Source organism: Neofelis nebulosa, chromosome 4 (assembly GCF_028018385.1).
Source record: "Neofelis nebulosa isolate mNeoNeb1 chromosome 4, mNeoNeb1.pri, whole genome shotgun sequence".
NCBI lineage: Eukaryota > Metazoa > Chordata > Mammalia > Carnivora > Felidae > Neofelis > Neofelis nebulosa.
Window position 1 is genome coordinate 169,372,818 of NC_080785.1, and position 20,553 is coordinate 169,393,370.

Consider the following 20,553-nt stretch of genomic DNA (forward strand, 5'->3'; position numbering starts at 1 on the left):
CGCCAGACACCCCACGCGGGACGGGCTGACGCGCGGGGTGGGGGGGGGGCGCGGCGCGAGGAGCGTCCCGGCAAAAGCAGGGGCGTCGCTCGCCGTCTCCTTACCTCAGGAACAAAAGTCCAAAAGTGCGTCCCTGGGTGGGCTCGAACCACCAACCTTTCGGTTAACAGCCGAACGCGCTAACCGATTGCGCCACAGAGACGGCGCTGCCGCCCGGCGCCCCGCGAGGCTTTATGAGGCGCGCGCGGCCGGGACGCAAGGCGCCGGCCGAAGCGGCGCGCGGGCGGCGCGGTGCGGCGCGGCGCGGCGCGGGGGAGGACTCCGGGTGAGAGCGGCCCCTGCCGCCCCGCCGAAATAGCTCAGTTGGGAGAGCGTTAGACTGAAGATCTAAAGGTCCCTGGTTCGATCCCGGGTTTCGGCAGCCGTTTTGACGGCCCTGCAGAGAGGGAAGCCCCCTCTGCTTGGCGGGCGGGGAGCTGCTTCCGCCCACCACCACCACCACCACCCCTATGTCACCCCGGGCTAGCGTGGGTGGGACAGAACCCAGAACGGGACCCTCACAACCCTTGCCCCACCCCCCGGACCATGATTCCAGCCCATTCGGTCAAAACCCACCAGAGTTCGCAAAGACACTTGCTGCTTGCGTGTCACTTAATTCTTAAGATCCTTTTGCTGGACTTTACACTTGGGGACGCAGGCTCACACCTGTAAGCGCAGGTGAGCAGCACAGGTGAGCAGCAGGCTGGCCTCCAGGCAGGACAAGTCGGTCGGGTCCTGGAGCCCCCGCTGGGGCCGGTCAGGAGTGCCGGGCACAGCCGGCAGGTCTGGCTCCAATGAGGAGCTCCAGGCCCCTTCCCATTTCCTTCCCACTACCCACTAGCCTGTGGAGCTGCATTTCTTTTTTTTTTTTTTAACGTTTTATTTATTTTTGAGACAGAGACAGAGCATGAACGGGGGAGGGGCAGAGAGAGAGGGAGACAGAATCGGATGCAGGATGCAGGCTCCAGGCTCCGAGCCATCAGCCCAGAGCCCGAGGCAGGGCTGGAACTCACGGACCGCGAGATCGTGACCCGAGCTGAAGTCGGCCGCTTAACCGCTTAACCGACTGAGCCACCCAGGCGCCCCCTGGATTTCTTTTTAAATTTAAATAAACTTTGCATTTCAGAATAATTTTAGGCACGGAAAAGTCTCCAACACAGTAGAATTCCCATGTACCAAACACCCAGTCCCCTGTCAGCACCTGCGGCAATTCGTGAACCAAAGTGAACATAGATAGTATTAATGGAAGTCTGAGCCTTATTCAAGTTTCATTTTCCTGGAACGTCCTTGCCCCGTGAGCGAGGAGAGCAAGGGAGGAGAGCAAGGGACCCGGAGCGGAGCCCCAGCCCATCTGACGGCTACCCCATGAGACGCCAGAGTCATGGCCAGCCTGCTCTTGGGTTTCCAATCCACCACTAGGTCCTGGGGTACTCCGTTATTCAAGAGAGGGCACCCGCAGGGGCAGAGGGCATGCGAGGCTGGTTGATGGAGGGGGAGGGGAGGTTCCCCCCCCCCCAGAGCCTGATGGAGAACCCCCCCCCCCAAGGGCAGGCCGGCAGGGGGAGCAGAACCTGGAGCAGAGACGGCACGCATCCGGCAGGGAACTGTGAATTGGGGATCGGGGGACCCGGGCCGGTGAGGGATGGGCAGTTTCTTGAGCAGATGTTCAGATTCTTACCCCGTACACGGTACATGACTTTTGTTTTTTGTAAAGTTTGTTTTGAGAGAGAGTGGGGGAGGGACAGAGACAGAAGACAGAGGATTCCAAGCAGGCTCCGTGCTGTCACCTCAGAGCCCCACACAGGGCTCGAATCAATACGAACCTTGGGACCGGGCCTAAGCCAAAATCAAGGGTCAGGTGCTTAACTGACTGAGCCATCCAGGCGCCCTGCTTTTAAGATTTCACTTTTAAGTAACCTCTAGTGGGCCCGATGGGGGGCTCTAACCTACCAAGAGTCAAGGCACCACCTGAACCAGCAAGGTATCCCCACCCCCACCCCCCAGCACCGAAATAATTCAAGATTCTTTTTTTAGATAAGCAGTACACTTGAAGAGGTACCGAGGTGCGTGCAAGGACATCCCCATCCCAAGAAGTAGGGATGGGGGCGAGCGGTGACCACAGGAAGAGGTGGGACCGTTGCTTTGCGCCTCCGGGCCGGGGTTTCGAAACGAACCTCCCCTCCGTGGACTTCCAAGTACAACCTTCCGTCAGCTTACAGTAAATAATTCATTTGAGCACGGCTGTGACAGGTCGCCAGATGTCTGGGACTCTGTGCAAGGCCCGGCCAGGTGAAACTAAGTCAAGATCCTTTACGTGGCAGGCCACCAAAGGTCAGGGTCCCGAGCTGGGGACGCTCAGGCCGTCGGGGTGACGAGACCTGCCCCCTTTCTTTGTGTCGGGACAGGAACGGGAGCCTGGCCTCCAGACGAAGGCCGTCGTCTGCAGGAACCGGCCGGAGTGGCACTCGCGGCCCCCACAGCGCGCCCCACGGCCGCACACACAACGACCTCTGCCGTCGCGAGTATGACATCACAGCTCTCCAGGCAGATCAGCTACCCTGGGGGCCTGCTGGTGAGATGATGCTCCGGCCAGGCCAGACGCAGCCACGCGTGAAAATGCACGCGATGGGACACCGTGGTGGCGGGCTCGCACTGTGACGCACGGCCCACACGGGGACAGAGTGGAAAGAGGCCGTCGCGAAGTGTGCGTTCCACGTGTTCTCATGCACGAGGAGTCACAGCGAATGCCACAGCACAAGATACCTGAGCGACACCGTGGACTCAGGGCCCACCTGGGGACAGACACAGGTGATCCGGAGGCAGACATGCACGTCGGGCTGTTTTAAAACTCTTTAATACTGGATACAATGCTTTTTAACATAAAAAAACAAATGTGCACCTTATGTTAAACAATACAGCACAGTCACAAATAGTAATATGAAGGAAAATAAAAACATTTGCTTCAAAAACCTTTCAGGAACTGTACCTTCCAAAAAAAAGCCAGGAAAACAGAAGCCACAGATGAGAAGCACGCACACTCCAGCCCCCGTGAGGACGGCACGGACCCACCGGCCACAGGACCCGCGCGGCAGCCCCTCCAGCGTCAGCACCGCTGACTCCTTTCTTCCAGGAGCTGGTTATCAAACATTTCTTTTTCCCTTCAGAAAATAAAAGGAGAGAACCTCATTTTAATAATTCATTGTGTCTTTTTTTTCTTTTTTTTTAGCGTTCGTTTATTCTTCAGAGACAGAGCGTGAGCAGGGGAGAGGCAGAGAGAGGAGACACAGCATCCCAAGCAGGCTCCAGGCTCTGAGCCCAACGCGGGGCTTGAACCAAGAGCCACAGGATCATGACCTGAGCGGAAGCCTCATGCTTAACCGACTGAGCCACCCAGGTGCCCCAGCAATTCACTGTGTCTTCAAGAGCAGGAAAGAGTCAGTGTTCCACGGGGACAGGGTCTCAGTTTAGAGACACAGAAAGTTCTGGAGACAGACGCTGGGGGCAAGACAGTGTGCGCGTACTCGACGCCGCTGAGCTGTGCGCGTGGAGACAGTCGAAGAAGGTGAATTCTGTGGTATGCGCATCTCACGATTTTTTTTAAATAAACTCTTTAAAGAAAGTAAAGTATCAGACTGTCCTCGCTAAGCACACCCTGCTAAGGAATCACATAGCCGAGGCACGGCGTGTCACACTTGCCCAGGCGGCCACAGCGACAGAAGTCACGGACGCAGACAGCGCCTAGCAAAGCGCCGGCAAGTCCACACGAGCACGCGGCTCCGGCGGAACGTGAGGCCGCTTCGTGGGGCAGGAAGACCGGCCGCCCTGCCCTCGGTTCGAGGCCACGTCCCTGGGGCCCGTCATCGGCACGGCCAGCGTCATTTCCGTGGTGCCCGACACATTCGTGGCAGGTAAAGGGTGCGAATACTCGTGACGCTCTGACGCCGGCGACCCAGGGCAGCAGCAAAGCGTGAAGACAGAGCCGTCCTCACCGGCGGAGCGGCCGGTCCCCGGGAGGCGCTCCGGACACGGGCGCCCCCGCCCCGCTCGCCCGAGAACACCGTTCCCTATTTGTGTGTGGAGGGCGCCACGCTGGACAGAGATCCCGGGCCAGAAACACCGAGCTTCCCAAAGGCCCTTCATGCTCCGCTTGGTGCAGCCGGGTCAACCCTCCCGCACGCAGAGCCACACTGGCTCTTCCGTGGACAGTGACACAGGAGGCCTCCCCACCCACCAAGGCACACACCAGCGGCCCGGGGCAGTGTGCCCAGCTGGCCCCGGACAGAGACCCTGGCCCGTGACTCTAGTTGAGTCTTCGGCCTGTCACAGCCACGCGGGCCCCGCCTGTTCCCAGCGAGGACTGGCAGCAAGCCCAGAGACAGGATTAGGGGCTCTGGGGGCCAAAAATCCAAGGGCGGTGAACTATGCCGACGGAAGAGAAACATCTTGATCACCACATTCTTCTGACCGGCTAGGAACGGGCCAGGGCGAGTGCCGCCACGTAATCCTACTGTGTTTTCTCAGCGGCCACGGCATCGGGGCAAGGGGGAGAGAGTTTGGAATGAGTGACTGCAAACCGCGATTAGGCTCAGCAAGGCTGGCACGCGTCCAGGGAGCGGGCCCGGCGCTCGGCCTGCGGACCGTGGCGCGGGCCTGGGCTTGGGTCCAGATCTGCCTGCCCTGACCAGCTCGGGGACCCCGGGCCCCTGTCCAGACTCGCTAGCGGCGAATGTCCACCACTGGCTTCGCTGGGTCCCCCCGGCAACTCCCGGCCAAGCGCTAACGTGCATTTCGACCGTTCACGATTCATTCCCCCACCGGGAACCTGAGCCGGCGTGTCAGGAAGAGGGCCCGGGTCACAGCCGCCAGCGAACACGAGCCCTTCCAGACTCGCTGCCGCCGGTCGGGGGCGGCGCGCCGAGCAGCCTACCGGTAGCTGAGCGAAGGTCCTCGGAGGTACTTCGCCTCGGCCGTCTCGTAATCCACGGCGTCCACCGCAGCGATCGCACAGATGATGGCCTGCAAGAGGGCAGGGGGCGCTCAGCCACGGGCGTGGGGCCCGGGGCAACTTCGGACCAGCCTCCGCAAACGCGCACAGATTCCCTGAAGTCTCTGGACGTTTTTGAATGGCGTCAGTAATGTTGTGTCTTGGGGACGAGGGAGAGAGTTCATGTCACTAGCAGCAGAGAATGGAAGGCGGGACCCAAACCAACCGGGATGTTTTAGAAAAGTTGTAAGCTCACTGTTCACACCACAGGGAAAACTACAGGACTGATGGTCCGAGCACGCGGTACGTCTGGTGTTGAGTCCTCGTTCACTTTGTTAGATAACGGAATCATGGTTACGTCAGAAAGCCTTTTCAAAGAGCCTGTACGGGGCGCCCGGCAGGCTGGGCTCGTGGAGACCGTGACTCTTGGTTTCTGGGCCCCGAGCTTAGGCCGCCGTCGGGCACAGACGCTACTTGAAAATACGATCTTTAGGGGCGCTGGGGTGGCTCGGTCAGTCGAGCATCCGACTCTGGCTCACATCACGATCTCGCGGTTCGCGATTTCAAGCCCCACCTCGGGCTCACTGCTGTCAGAGCAGACCCCACCTCAGATCCTCTGTCCTCCGCCCCTCTCCTGCTTACACTCCCCCAAAAATAAATACTGAAAAAAATCTTTACAGCCCCCCCCCCCCAACCCGGGCACTGCTGACGTTGGGGCATGTTACTCTTGGGGGTGTCCCGGGCACTGTGGGGGTTCAGCGGCATCCCAGGACCCACCTGCTGGGTGGCCGGAGCCCCCTCAGCAGGAACCACAGCCGTCCCTGCTCGGGGACCAGCGTCTCTGGGGCAGAACCACCCTATTTGAGAGACACACGCCGAAGTACTTCAGGACCAAGAACTGGAGATCCCCCCCCGTAGTTATGTGAAGAGAGAGCTAGAGGCACAAACGGATAGAGACCACCATTCCGCACGGGCTACGTGACAGTGTTTTACTTTTATACCAATCTGAAAGCTTCCAGTTTGTATAAAGTTACGGGTTTTCGAGCACGGTAATTTTCCGCACACACACGTACGCGCGAGCAAAGCCCCTGACCCTCCAGATAACCGGCGGGGTCTCGTGTGCTCCTGCCCGGCAAACCCCGGCTGCCGCATCTCCCCAAGCAGCTCCCGTTCTGGAAGAGTCCTCGCGTACATACGCGGACAAAGCACTCAGCTCTCGTTCTCCCCTCCCCTCTCCCCCACACCGGCCACAAGGCTTAACCACGGAGGCCGTCACACCACCCACAGACAGGAGCAGACAGGGCGGGTGCCTGGCTCCACACCACGATGCCCCGCTCCCCCGTCCCCCGCAGACTTCCGGAGACCCCAGCCCCGCAGCAACCCCCCCCCCCCCCATACACTGCGGCCGGCGCCCCGGCTTCCGGGCAGAGCTGGGAGGGGCTCTCGCCGGGCGCCGGCTGCCGACCCCCCACCCCTCACCGCGCGGAAGCGGCCTGCGGCCACTCACTTCAGGCAGAAGGACGTCCAGGACGAAGCGGATCCTGTCGGCGTTGATCCGCGCCAGCGCCCTGCTGCCCGTCTCCTGGTAGACGCCCTGGAGGTATTTCACCACCAGGTCCAGCTGCTCCTCGTCCTCCAGGTACGTCTCCACGCAGGTCACGTACTGGCCCGAGTTCAGGAAGGTCTTCAGCCACCGGGACGGCTTCCTGTTCCTCAGGATGGCCCGCAGGTGGCCCTCGGCACCCCTGGCCTTCACGATGTATTCCACCAGCTTCTGGTTGGCCCGGTCCCGGGCAGCCCGCGAGCGGTCGGGGAGGACCTTCCTGCGAGGCCGCCTCCTTCCCTGAGGGCTCCCCGTCACAGGCTCCTCAGGGTCCCCCTTGCTCAGCTGGGGAAACCTGGTCCCCAACACGTCCTGCTGGATGGACTTGCGGACAGGGTAACCTGCGGAGCACCGACACGTCCTGGGACCGCCGGCCCGGCTGAAAGGACTCCCCGCCACGTCCCGTCGCTAACTGTGGCGCCCGGGCTGCAGGGGAGAGGCCCCGGGCCCCCGGGGAGGGCCCAAGACAACACGCACAAGGCCTCCTCCTCTGACGGGTCCCCACATCCCTCCCCAGCTCGGCCCGATCCGAGTGTGGCCCAGGAGAGCGGAGCCGAGCGGAGCCCCCGGGCCCCCCGAGGAAGCACGGACTCCTCCGGCCCCACACCGGCAGCCGGGGACAAGGGGGTGCGGCGTACCCGTCGGTTAACCGAAGACCCGGGCCACGGGGAAGGCAGGCGCGAAGCACCGCCAGCCACGCTTTAGAGGCGAGGCCCGGTGCCCAGCGGACAGGGGTCAGGGGGCACGGCGGGGCTTGCCCCTGGAGATCCAGGCTCAGGCTTGGGCTACGGCACGGCCTCCACCCAGACATCCCCTCCCGAGCTTCAGACACCGAAGACAGCTGCTTCGCGGCTCTGAAGAGGAGTCGGCGGACTTACTTATATCAGCCGCGTAATATTCCAGGAAGGAGCCAGCAAAAGAGCCACAGCCTGCAGAGGGGGCAGGGGGGGAGCCCGGTCACCGTCAGAGGCGGCTCTGGAAATGCCCCAGGGTGGCTGGGTCAGGACACCCGCGTCGCGTCGGCACCGCCCAGACCGCTGCCAGCTGACGGAACCCAGCACTGCCGTCAGGGTGCCTCATGGCGCAGGTGGTGCCCAGAAGGGCCGCCGTCTAGGCTCCCAACAACAGAACCCGGGGCACACGGAAGCCAGCTCTCCACCTCCCGTCCACACCTAGCGGCTTGGCCCTCGCCTCTGCCGGGGACGAGGCTGCCCCGGGCCCAGGCAGGGAACCCACGGAAGCAGGCCTGCGCCCCAGCGCCCAGGCCGCCCCTCTGTCTGAGGGCTCGCGGGCCCACCTACCGAGCCGGACCCTGTAGTCCGTGATCAGGGAGACGCACCAGCCGATGGCCTGGTCGAAGTCCTCCTTGGCTTCGTTCTGCAACGACAAGGCCCGAACGCAGACGTGAGCGGGAGGCCACGGGGGCTCCCGCGTCCGGTCAGCAGACGCATGCCGGGTGCGGCAATGCACACGGAGGCCCAGGTCTGGGGCCCGAGCTGCTCGGAAAGGGGTCACGTGTGAGCTGAGCACTTCAGGACAGGAGAGCTGGGGACTCTACGGGACAGAGGCAGACGCCCCCACACGCGGCTGGCGTCACCCTCACACAGGCAAGACTTGAAAGTCACACAACGTAAACCCTTCCAAGGGGACTCTCGGCGTCCTCTGCTCGGGACAGTGCCGGGTCCGTTGGGAGCAGGGCTGCCCGAGGAGGAAGGACACTTGGCCACCGGGGTGGCGCAGGGCGCCCGCCTAGGCCTCGAGGTTTTCGCCTGCAAACCGAGGACCCCTGAGCTGGGACGGGGACCCACTACCTGAGCTCCACCTCCCGGGCCACCTCAGCCCGGCCTCCTCCTGTGGGACAGAGGCAGCGCAGGCGGCTCTGGAGGGAGGGGGCTCTGGGCTCGGCTGGGCTTGCTGAGCGGCCCCTGGGACAGCAGGCGCTCATCAGGGAAGCACAGGGCACGGCCCGTGGCCTTGACACCAGGACCAAAGCGGTGCAAAGAGTCGCTCCAGGAGGGGGCACTCCTGCGGCCAGACCGGCCTCTCGGAGACCCCGCGCTCCCACCCCACAGGTCAGCAGGAAGACAGGGAACAGACACCACCCCAGCGTCTGGATCACATGAGGCCACGCGCCATTTTTGTCACAAAACACAATTCTTCACGTGGTGAGAGCACGCAGACCTCAAAGCAAGACTCCTGTCTTCCTCTCCAACTCCTCCGCCCTGGGAAAGCTCCCAGAGCCCCGACGGGAGACTGTGTTTCGGGGGCGTGGAAGGTCCTGAGGCCACGGCAGGCCCCCTTAGAGAAAGAGACCCTGCCGACGGGCACCCTGACAGGGACAGGAAGCCCAGCGCAGGCTGCTGCTCAGGGGCCAAAGTGAGGTCACAGCAGACGAGACAGAAGGACGGCAGGGCCACGGCACAGACATACGCCCATCAGTGGGAGGAGGAGGAGGAGGAGGAGGAGACGGGTGCCACCTTCCAGACGCCACCCACAGTCCTCAAAACCACACAACCCCTGGGGGGCCTCCACCCTGGAGGCCCCGGGAAATCCTGGCAAACAGCAGGGACAAGCCGCTCCCCCTACAGGAGGCTTCACCGTGACCTGAACTCCAGGAAGCCGCTCCCCAGGCTGGGAAAAGACCGGCACCCGAGGGAGGCCAGCAGGCCTCTACCCCCTGCTCCCCAGCCAGCCTCGCGTTTTGAAAGCTGGCGTCTCAGAGTCAAACAGACCACGTGTTCTATGGACATGTGGCTCGTGGGCTCACTGTACAATCAAGAGTTGACCACGGCGCTTCGGCGCGGGGTCTCGGCCACCGGGAAGCCCAGGAAGCCCCCGTGGGGCACCGTCACGGTCTCTGTCACACGGACGGCCTCTGCACGACGGCCCGCAGAAGGGGCTGGCCTCGCACCGGGCAAACTGTCCTCTGCGCCAAAGCCCCACCTGTACGACGAGGGGACGGCTGGCAACCTCCCCCGGGACCGTGGTCCCCACCAGGCACGGCGCCGCGGACCAGATCACACGGGGGGCAGAGCCACCAGCCGCCAAGGGAGTCGTTTACAGAAACACCGACAATCCACCTACCAGAAGTTCCTGTTTCTGTTTGCAGTCAAAGTGCTTCAATCTCCGGAGAGACACGGTGATGCTAGAAGCAGACGAGCAAAGCTTAGCACGAAGGAACCTGGCCTCCCGACGTGAGAAAACGTCTCCCTTTCCTCTGCTGAAACCAGTCAGGGCCACGGGGGCCTCTGCCAGCACCGGCTTCCTGACCGAAGGCCATCACTCTCCGGGCTGCCCGAGGAAGCCCCTCAGAGACAGGCCCGGAGATGACGGGCAGGCCCCGAGAGGACCCCTAGGGGACACAGCCGAGGATGCCCATGGGAGGCGGAGGCAGCAACCCAGGGCCAGAGGGTCAGAGGCCAGCTCTACGTGTTTGCCTCCAAAACGTGTTTCTGAAGTGCCCTTTGAGCAGAAGGGGATGTTCGTGTGCATTTTCATCCCGGGACAGAGGACCAGTAGAGGGTGACCAGACAACCAAGCAAATGGCGGAAGTCGGGGAGGCAGGCCGCCCCTCACAGCACCCGCCCGAGTCACAGTACGGTTTGTGGGGAATGGCGGGATCCAAGGGGCGTCCGGGCCTCACTTCAGAGCCGGCAGATAGAGCGCGGACAACTGGACCTCTGACCGGTCCCTCTGTCTGGATTCTTCCCCCGGGAGCTGGATTACAGCCCCCGCCCCCCCCCCCCCGACCTCAGTGCCCCCGAGCGGCCAGGCCTTCCCCGGGGAACCGTCTACAGAGAGCAGAGAGCTGGGTTACCCTCTCCCTTTCGGGTCCATGTGCCCCTCAATGAAGAGCACGCTGGCTTTCTTCTCCCTCCGCCGGACGCTCTTGACCTGTTGGCAAATCCGAGAAAACAAAGCATCAAGAACCCAGAAGAAGGCACAGGTCTGAAATACGCTCTTGACACGTTTCCGTTGTGCAGACGGGCATGAGCGGCGCGTGGCCAGGAACGTGGCCGGCTGGAGAATGGACAAAGTCCGCGTGGGACATGCTCAAACACCGCCCGGCTGCTTCGTGCACTGCCGTCAGCGCTCACAGTGGAGCAGGACCACGCGGGCTTTGCTTCCTTTTCTTTTGTGACACAGAGCGCGAAGCCCACTGCTTCTGACCACCTGTGTGTGTGACAAGTGGACCCTTCCCTGCCTCAGCAGGGCAAGCTCTTCCTCATTTTCAGTACGAGAAACGTGAACAGAGAGAGTGGCAACCAGCCGAGGACGCAGGGAAGCAGGGTGCCTGACTCTGGCCAGCCTCCCCACCCCCCCGGCACCCCTCCGGGTCCCCGGCTCAGCCATAAACCAAGGGCGCACCCCAGGAACCTGTGAGCTTGGAGATCCGCTCCCCAGCGGGGCCCCCAGGGCACTGGCGAAAAGGAGGAGGGCCGGGAAAAGGTGCCAATCGCAAGGGGCACGCGAGTGCTGAAAGTGAGCCGAGGGGCCCCGATCGACGACTCCCCGTAACTGTGACCAGACGCTGACCCGAGGGCCACCCCCCACCCCTTCTACCTGAGCCTGTGCTCAAGCCACATGTTCTGCCCATATGCGAACCACACTTGCTGCTACGGCCAGTCAGCCCCATCCACGGAGGCCAGCCTCGCAGCAACAGGAGTGTCTCCCGACTCAGGCAAACGTCTTCCTTATTACACGTCACTGTCTCTGACCGCGAGTTAAAGAACTACAGCCAGCATTGCAGGGTCCTGTCCACACGGCAGGGGCACAGAGGAGGATACGGGATGGAGGGGCTGACAGCCAGGATGTTACCTTTGCCCAAAAAATAAACGGACAGCCTGCAGAGTCCCGGCCCAGAGAAAGCCAGGAGTTTGCTGCGCTGGGGCTCAGTCACCGCACGTGCACAACTGGCCCCTGCCCCAAAACCTCACCCAGCTCAACGCTCCCGCGGGGGAAAGGTTTCAAGCGCACAACGTCAGAAATGAGCAAATCGCAGACCTCCTTCCAGGCAGGTTTTCCTGAGCCTGCCCGGCAGAGATTGGGCCCAGGACCCTCACACTCAACTGCGCCCAAATGATCAAACACCCCTTACTCAGGCAAACGTCTCCAGAAACCTTGCTCGTAATTATATGCCCATCGGTTTTCCCCGGGGAAAATATCTGCCGGTGTCCAAATGACAACAGCAGAGCGCGAGTGAGCCGAAGGGTGGGGGTTGCCGCGGCGGCCCCCGGAGCCGGCCCCATGCTCACCACTGCTGGCCAGAAGGGGTACTTCTGGTGTTTCAGCCAGACCAGCATTCCTACTTCAAAGGAGCGTGGTTCTAGAATTAAAAAGAAACAAAGACAAAAAGAACATTAAGTCAGCTCCCGGTCATGCACCAAATTCAACAACTTAAGAGAAAACAATTGTTGGGACTTGGCCTGAATCTGACGCGCCCTAACTCCGGACAGAGACCCCAGCGGCTGGGACGGCATCCAGGGGCCCGTCGTGAGCACACCCTGTGGTTAAGAGCTGGTGTCTTCACGGGACGATACGCCTGGTCACGCAGGTGGTGACGCGGGAAGGTGCCAGGCAGGGGGCACTCAGTACCTTTGCCACTTGCCTGTGAATCTCAAATTCTTCCAAAGTAGAACATTTTTTAAAAAGCGTGGCAGAGAAACCCCAATGCGAGAACCAGATTCCTAGGAAGCTCATCAGACTGAAAAACGGGACTCTTAAAAAGCAAAAAATAAAAAATAAAAAAACCCAAAAGGAATCGCTGAAATCATCATTCGCTAACTCCGTGTCTGTGAACAAAGTTTGACAGGACTTCCGGCCCCAAACCACCACACTGCAGAACAGAATCACAGTTGGAACTGAGACAATCAGGTCACAAAACCCTGCAGACACGAGGCCGCCCTTCCCTGCCTGGGGAGCCGCCTGGGCGACCAGCGGGCGCAGCCACAGGAGCACGGCCGGCCGGCGAGCGGACGCCTGGCATCCATCTGGCGAGAAGCACCCAGTTTCTGAGAGAACCGTCAGGGCCCCGGGAGGACAAACAGGTCTCGGGAAACACCCAGACGGACATCAGGCTGCCGGGGCGGGGGGGGGGGGGGGGGGGGGGACGGGGAGAAGACCAAACCAGATGGAAGCACAAAACAGGGCCGAGAACAAGCGCGGCGGCTTCTCGGGGCTGTGGGGACCCAGCAACCCCCTCCGCTGGCCGCGGCCGAGAGGAAAACGCCTTTGAGGAAGAAGGCCCAGTGTCCCTTCTCCGGCCCGGTGAGCTCTGCCCTGCTCCCTGCTCCCGGGAGCCAAGCCTACACAGAGCTACCTCCCAGAGGTTTGTGCCCTGCAGGCTGCAGCCCCCATGGTGGGACTATCTAGATAACTGAAGGTGGGGGAGGGCTCAGTAAGTAACAAATCGTTGCCATATAGGGTCATCGGAAGACCATGCGGAAACGTAAAGCGTGTCCGGTCAACGAGTTACAAAAAGGAAAACCGCACGGAACGGGGCATGTCTGGGGAAAAGAGCCGAGTCTTAAGAGCGCGACCGGCACGGGGCCTCCCGGGGTACGGTGGGGGCGACCCTTGAAGGAGGGGTTCCCCCACACTGTACTCTTTCTGCGACATCTTGTGAATCTATATATTTCATGACGAAAAGACTAAACAATATCGGACTACGTTCAAACGGATAGCTCAGGAGTAAGTCTAAACAGAAAATTCGTTCTGAACGATTTCCTCCAGGAAACAGACTAACGTGCTGTCGGTCGCTGGTTCAGGATCCAGGTCCGCGCCTCCCACCCTTCCACAGGGGGCCAGGGCAGCTCCCCGCACGCATGTTCGCCGGGGGCCCGCAGCACGTGGGGGAGGGGCCCCGGGCCGGAGACCCTGCGTCTCCGGACACGCGTGCAAACGCCATCCCCAAAGGTCCGCGGGCGGCACCGGGCCGCCCCCCCAAGAGTGGCGACGGACCCCTCTCTCCACTTGGTTGTCCTTCCTTCCCACGGAGGGGACGGGATGACACAGAAAGGAAGCAGCGAGGCGGCAGGGAGGGCTGGCCCGTCTCCTCCCAGGGAGTCGCCCTCCCCTTTGTGTGGTGATCCCCGTCAAGACAGAGCGCGCAGAACGCGGCACTTCTGAAGCTTCCGAAGCTGTCAGTGCAGCAGGAGGAAACTGAACTGGCCGGGGGGCCGTCAGCCCCCGCGCCCGCGCCCCGCACCTTACCGTGGTACAACAGGATGCGGGGGGGCTCCTCTTCGTCCTCCTCCTCCTCCAGAACGGAACGGATGGGCGCACGCTCCACGGACTCCCCCGAAGTCGGACGGGCTGCCAATGGCATCAGGTTACTTACTTTCATCTCTACCGTTCCAGGAACTCAGCCCCAGAAACCGCGTCGTGATACGAGACCGTAAACGCAAAAGCAAAAGGTCCCGCGTCACGCACGCTTCCACCTTGCCGGATTCAAACAGGGCTCGCTTTGACTAACATAGGTTCCAAAGAAAAACAAACGAGAGGGAAAGGGGGTGGGGGAGAGGCAGAGAGACCGAGGGAGGGGAGAGGGCTCTGGTCTCCGAGAACGGCCGGCACACAAAGCAGCGAGCTCCGGCAAGGCGAACAAACAGGGGCCGGGAGAACGCAGGGTCACAGGGAGAGGGGTGCAGCGCACCTCCCCGCGGCCCCCGTAGGCGCTGGGACACGGCCTCGCCGAGTTTAAACTCACAGCAGAAACCCGAGCGTGCAGCCAGGGGATCTCGAGGTACCGAACCACGCAGAAATCAGTGGGATACCGCAACGGAAAGACCGGAAGGAGCCACGGTGCGTGACTGCGCGCGCGCGTGCGCGTGCACACACACACACACACACACACACACACACAGAAGTGTGTCTCCATAGGAATTCTTAAAAAGTCAGGAGCCTGGGGGCACCTGGGTGGCTCAGTGGATTAAGTGTCCGACTTTGGCTCAGGTCACGATCTCACAGTTCGTGGGTTCGAGCCCCACGTCAGGCTCTCTGCTGACAGCACGGACCCTGCTTTGGATTGTGTCTCCCTCTCTACTGCCCCTTCCCCGCTTTCTCTCTCTCTCAAAAACAAACAAGCGTTAAAAAAAAAAAAAAAAAAAAAAAAAAAAAAAAAAAAAAGGTTGAAAGCGTTCTGAGTTAATCACTTCTGAGGTTCTCGCCCGTTCAATGGGACCGGCTCCTGCAGGTTTGAGCATCACGCTGAGCATCAGAGAGCGTGCGGGTGTGGCCACAGCGTCCCTCAAGCACCAGGCCCGGCCTCCAGTGACCCGTCCCCTCTCCGGCTCAAAACAAAACCAAAAACACAGGGATTTGGGAGGCGCTGGGCTAGTTACGACCCGGTGGGAAAGACCACCTCAACAGGAACCAGGAAACATCTGCCCTGCATTCTGATGTGCTCTCCTTAAGCTCTAGTTAGAAACACACCAGGAGCCGGAGCCGGCCCCGCACGGACCGCGGGAGAACCCCAATCCGCCCTCTGCCAGCACAAGGCGATTCTCGGCCACAGACCTTCAGCTTCCTCCACGAGGACTCGAAGATCTCCCGTCTCCTCCGCGGACGCCCGGGGGGCAGGCAGGTGGAGTCTGGCAGCGCCGGGCAGAGCCCTGCATTTCCCGGGCCCCTGCCTGGGGGACGCCACCGCCCCCGGCTCCAGCCGCGCCGTGGGTGGCCTCTGGCCACTATCGGGGCAAGGCCGCTTGGCAGGGAGGCCTTGGGCATCCGGGCAGGCTGGGCGCCCTGGGGCTGGGGGCCCGGTGGGGCCAGGCAAAGGTAAGCTGGGGTCTCGTCCTTTGGCCCAGAGACCCTCCTCCTTCACTGTGGGAGGTGAGCGGGGGGCTGGCAGGCGGCTTTCTTCGTCGTCTCCCTCCGAGAGGGAAGGGGCACTCTGACCCACAGTGGGCTCCCGAGCTGAACTTCTTCCCCTTTTACTAGGGGTTGTCCGACTTGCACAGCACGTTCTCGACCCACTACCATGCTGAGAACCACCTCTGGCTGGCGGGACTACCAAGGCTTGTGGGCTTCCACTCTTCCTGAGCTCCTTCTTGTGGTCCACCTTGCACTTGGGGTCCTTTTGACAAGTGGGGGAACCTGACAGCCTCGGGTGGACACGTTCCCTCCTCTCGGGTCCAGATCTGCCCGGCACAGCCTCCTGGACGCAGGAAGAGGCAGGGCCACAGAGCAAGGAGGCCAGTTCCATGGGCTTCTCTCGTGAACACAGAGCAGTTCTTTCTTCCCTAGAAGGGCTTTCTTGAGGCAGACCTGTGCTCTCGTTCAAAACATCCAGGGCCACTCGAAGCGAGCGTCTGTAGGCCAGCTCCTCTAGGGGTTCAGCAGGAACCTCATTCTGGGAGGCTGCAAGAACGGGAAGCAAAGCCTGGTGACGACCAAGCCACCGGTCACCCAAGGTCCTCCAAGGTCCTCGGTGGCTTTCACATCTGAAGGGAGGTCTGCCCCTCCTCAGCCACATCTTCCCCAAAGGGGGACAAGGCCACGAAACAACAGCTATTGTTTGGGGCCGCGGGGGGGGGGGGGGGGGGGGCGGGGTGCTCTGCTTTTCCAAAAACAACCTGACTGACCCTAACCTGCGTGGCTTACAAAGTTAAATCCCTCCAGGTCACCAAACAATGCAGCCAGCTACTCAGACGCTTCCTGCTTCCCAAATTGGCTCAGCCTCACAACTGCAAATTCAATCAGGTCAAGAAAAACCCTCGCCAACCCCATAAAGAACTCGCCAGCACCGAATTCTTGGGTGGCGCCCGTGAAAGGGACCCATTGTGGGCTGGTACGTTTTCCATACTTCTTTGCAAAGCATTTCAAAGCCAGAAACGAGCATCACGAGCCTTGAGATTGTAGCCTGACCTCCCGGCTGCAACAGTTTTGTTTATTCATTCTGCCACACAGACCCGGACTGCTTATTTGAACAAGATGACGGATGCGATGTCACAACTCAACGGGCACAACACCTATTGGCACGGTATTTTTCCCTGTTGAGTATTAAAGGCTCCTACAAATGACCGGCCCCCGACACGATTGGAACAAGTGACGAGGAGCATCCGAGAGGTGATGGCCAACGCCACCTAAGATGTGCCCAGTGGACGCCGCTTTGAACAAAAGCAGTTTTTCCAACGACATAGGAAAATAGATCCTATTTCATAAACAGCCCTGGAAGGACTCCCGGTCAGCCTTTTCACAAGACCAACGGCTCTCGGTATAGGGGGTGCGTGCCCCCACTCCAAGGCGACAGAAAACACTTCTGCTTGGTCTGCCGAGTGGCCACCAGGCGAGCAGGCACTCAGCCCCAGCACCGCGAGGCTCGGGTGCTCCCACCTAGGAAAGGCGAAGGGGTGGGCGTCGGCCTCCCATCTCCCACCGGCCTCGCCCCCACCCAGGAGGGCACTGGCACACGGGGTGGGGGTGGGGGGGTCCCACAGTGATGCTGGTCACATAGTCCTTTCTCCCCGGAGCCCAGCTAGGGAATGTAAATACGCAATCCACTGCTCTCAACCCCTGGGCAGAGAAAAGAGCAGCGCCAAGACCATTTTTGCAGTCTTGCTATGGGGTGGGGGCGGGAGGAGAAAGGACGCGTCTTCCCCCCTCTCCTCACGGAGGCAAACGCACTCCGGGTCTCATTCTTATGTACACCGGAGGCCACGGATGCGACCAGCAGATCCCAACGCTCGCAGACGGCCGCGCAGGGAGTCCGGAACAGGATCGGTCCCAGGGTAGATTCTGCAAGGGTTTAAGAAAGTGGATCCATTTTCTTCTCCTCCTTCAGCTCAGGGTCCCCTGGGCAGCGGGGTCTTTCCATTCTCCCACGCTGTCTCTTTGTTACCTAAAGACGTGCTCTTACCCAACGTGGAAGCGATTCGTTCGATGTGAGCCACCTTCAAGGCCTCCACTTCCGTGCTCCTCACCTTAACCCTGCGGGGACAGAAACGCCCGTTACCTGCTACCAGCCAAGGCCGCGAAGACGTTCTCAAACGTGTTTTTCTTTAGATGACAAAAGAGTTACATTCATTTTCTTCCTTCTCAACCTCGCGCTCAAACCAAAAGTCACGGCCAACTAGGAATTCGTGTGCCTGAGGTTAGAGGCAGTAAGGACCCTGGTGAATGTGGCTTTTTTGCTTTTTTCCCTTTTAAGACAGAAAAGGTTGGCTGGATTTAAGAGTAAAAATGAATTCAAATTGTGACTTTCATGAGGCAAATCCTACTTTCAACTACACAAACGACTCGTTTGTTAGGTTCTCAGAGTAGAAGATAATGTCACTAAAAGCTGTTTACAGCCCAGCAGGTGTGTTTTAGTTTAGAAGGATGCGCTTTCCTTTTAAACTCGAGTATTCAATTACCTTCCCAGCCGCAGGGAAAGTGTGAGCTGGGGACCAAGTGAGCTTAGGAGGCGGCTCTGAAGAGGGACGGGGACCTGGGGAAGCTGTAACCAGAGCGGACGAGGTTTTATTCTCTCTGAATTGGGAATTCTCCCGTTAGACACAGCAATACCACAATTATACGTGATCTGGGCATTTTAATCATTCTGGCCGGTATTTTGTTCTTCTGTCACCGGATAACAAAGGAGAGTAAGGCTGCCCCGTAGCCGAGCATTTGCCGTCCGAATGCTAAATAATAGCTTCTTACTGGACGGACAGGCTGAAACAGCAAACACGCCAAAACTGACGGGCCCGTCACACGAGTTTCCGAGAAAAACACACGCAAATCTGCGGGAAGGAACTATCCACATGCGAACCCCAACAAGAGCTTCCCCTGCGTGTTATTTTTGCTTGTTGTTTTTGTACCGCTCTCTCTCACACAGAGCCCTTCGTATAAATGTTCATTTCCAGACAGACGTAAAAAAAAAAAAAAAAAAAAAAAAAAAATCAGCGTTTGCCTCTTAAGGGTATTATGAACACAAGTCAGTTACAGTAACTAAAGAGTTAATGAGCGCTTAAGAGTCTACTTCACTTTTTGGCAGGGGGACAGTAAAAGAAATCCCATTCAGAAAAAAAGAGAACATTTAAAAAAAAAAAAAAAAGACCCCACAACACTTAACTTTTCATCTAGGGAGAGTATTTGAACACTTAGAAAAAATTCCTTTTTCCTCTTATTTTTTGTTGCCACCTCCGTTCTGGCCAAAACCTATATTAAAAAAAATAAAGAAAAAACAAAACAAAACCAAACCAAAAAAACACAAAATCCTTGTTACTAAGACACAACAAACAGTTGACACAAAGCAGCACTGGGCAGCGCAGCCGGTAACTCTTAAAATATACCCCCCCCACCCCCCCCCCAGACCTCAGCAACCTCCTGTCTAATCCTGCCCTTTCACAGATGGGGAAACCAAGGCCCTCGAGGTCAGGGGCTGACCCAGGCGGGGAGCAGGGTCCCGGCCTGGCAGTGCAGCACTCTCCCTATCGCGTTGCTAGAAAGTGTCCCCGAGGCACTCCCGTTATTTACTTCCACAAGGCTCCCTTCCAGATATTTCCTGGAATTACATACTGCCTCACAGGCCTTTTTAAAGCAGAGTCTGTTAATTTTCCTAAGTGTAGAAAAAAAGACACTTCTGGAAGCGTAACCTTGTAAGCAGCAGACCAGAAAGAACCCCATTAACCGGGCGATGAGTGAGGTTCAGGGCCAAGAGATCCGAGCGCCAAGTGCTCGGGCTCAATTATTTCACCGAAAGAACTCCTAGCTTCCTCCCGATGAAGATTTTACTTGTCACCCAAAAGTCACTTCTAATTCCTGAAATTACGCAACAACGGCTGTCACCTTTGCAGGCCATAATCGCTTTTCCCATCTGCAGAGGACATACTTGGCGTCGGTCATGACTTAGACTCATGTGGCAGGTGGTAGTGATTTGGCACAAAGTACCTGAAGGTCTGACTCGATGTGCCCCTGCAACAAGATTCGCACAGGGGTTCATAAAAGCGATAGCACAGACGGGACCCTCAAGGGCAAGGGTCCCTGGGGCTTCGCCTCGAGCTAAGAGGGTCACCCCTGGAATCCTGCGCGGAGATGCTCAGCGTCAAGAAGAAATGGCTGGCCCGGGTCCCCGCGGAGGCGCCCGCACTTCTCCTGGAAATAAAATGCAGCCGCCGCCCCCCACCCCCAGGGTCTGTCTGGCTCCTGCCTAAGCGGCTCCCGAGCAACTCTTCTGCGTGCTGAAGGCCTGCCTCCCACCTTCGCACGGAAAGCGATTTCAACAAGGCTTAAAACCCTCCCCCGTTTGGGGAGTGAACAGTTGCCCCCAGTTGCAAAAAAAAGATAAAATGGGAGGAAACGACCGCTCTTTCGCCTGCTCTGGCCCTGGAAGGACGGGGACAGCTGCGGGCCGCTCGTCACCGCAGGGGACACACAGGCCTGGCTCCGCACGGAGAGCAGAGGGGGGGCTCGTTCGCGCACAGAGGGGCGCAGGCGGCGGGCGAAGGCGGTTGTGGACGGGGATCCGGGGAGGGACGGGGGCGCGCGCAGCCGACGAGGGGCCGCGGTGAACAGAGAAAGGGGCGAAAGCGGCGGCCCCCTCCCCCCGCGCTCAACGCCCCGGGGAGGGCCTCCTTTGGGGGTTCGCTCCTCCCCCCCCAGGCCCGGCCCGGCCCGGCCCGGCCCCCGCCCGCCAACCGCGGGCCGCGGGGCTCACCGGGCGGCCGGCCTCCCCAGCGCGGTGGCCCCGAGCCCCGAGCGGAGAGCGAGGAGGCCGTGGCGGCCCAACGGCGTCGGCACCCGAGCCTCCCCACCCGAGCCCGCGCTCACCGCCTCCGCCGCCGCCGCCGCCGCTCCCCGCGGGCCGGGGGCGGGGCCGGCCTGGCGGCGCCGCCAAGCTCCACCCCCGCCGCCGACCAATGGGGCGCACGCCCCCGCCCCGGGCCCCGCCCCTTCCGCCTGGCTGGGCGTGGGCGCGCGGTTGACGGACAGGAGCTGGGCGGTCAGG

The 20,553-nt window shown here is 60.3% G+C and overlaps 1 protein-coding gene and 2 non-coding genes across 14 annotated transcripts; 1 reads left to right on the forward strand and 2 right to left on the reverse strand.

Moving 5' to 3' along the window:
* Positions 1 to 128: 128 nt before the first annotated feature.
* Positions 129 to 202, reverse strand: TRNAN-GUU (transfer RNA asparagine (anticodon GUU)). Its single transcript has one exon. It is a non-coding gene; the product is annotated as a tRNA-Asn (tRNA).
* Positions 203 to 348: 146 nt separating this feature from the next.
* Positions 349 to 421, forward strand: TRNAF-GAA (transfer RNA phenylalanine (anticodon GAA)). The gene has a single exon. It is a non-coding gene; the product is annotated as a tRNA-Phe (tRNA).
* Positions 422 to 2,871: 2,450 nt separating this feature from the next.
* Positions 2,872 to 20,489, reverse strand: PWWP3A (PWWP domain containing 3A, DNA repair factor). 12 transcript variants are annotated; one of them, XM_058728552.1, is made up of 15 exons: positions 20,376 to 20,488; positions 19,395 to 19,520; positions 18,679 to 18,764; positions 17,485 to 17,555; positions 17,253 to 17,363; positions 15,144 to 15,986; positions 13,839 to 13,940; positions 11,882 to 11,952; positions 10,444 to 10,520; positions 9,711 to 9,771; positions 7,928 to 8,003; positions 7,505 to 7,555; positions 6,531 to 6,967; positions 4,967 to 5,055; positions 2,872 to 3,197 (listed from the first exon to the last, which is right to left on the reverse strand). In XM_058728552.1, exons 2-15 carry the CDS (start codon positions 19,449 to 19,451, stop codon positions 3,143 to 3,145), a joined length of 2,187 nt encoding a protein of 728 aa, XP_058584535.1. In that variant the 5' UTR covers positions 19,452 to 19,520; positions 20,376 to 20,488; the 3' UTR covers positions 2,872 to 3,142. The 12 variants fall into 12 exon arrangements, 10 of the variants coding, with proteins under 10 accessions (XP_058584535.1, XP_058584533.1, XP_058584534.1 ...); XM_058728550.1 differs by having other exon boundaries at positions 17,485 to 17,624; XM_058728551.1 differs by lacking the exon at positions 20,376 to 20,488 and adding an exon at positions 20,263 to 20,369 and having other exon boundaries at positions 17,485 to 17,624.
* Between the last annotated feature and the right edge of the window lie 64 nt (positions 20,490 to 20,553).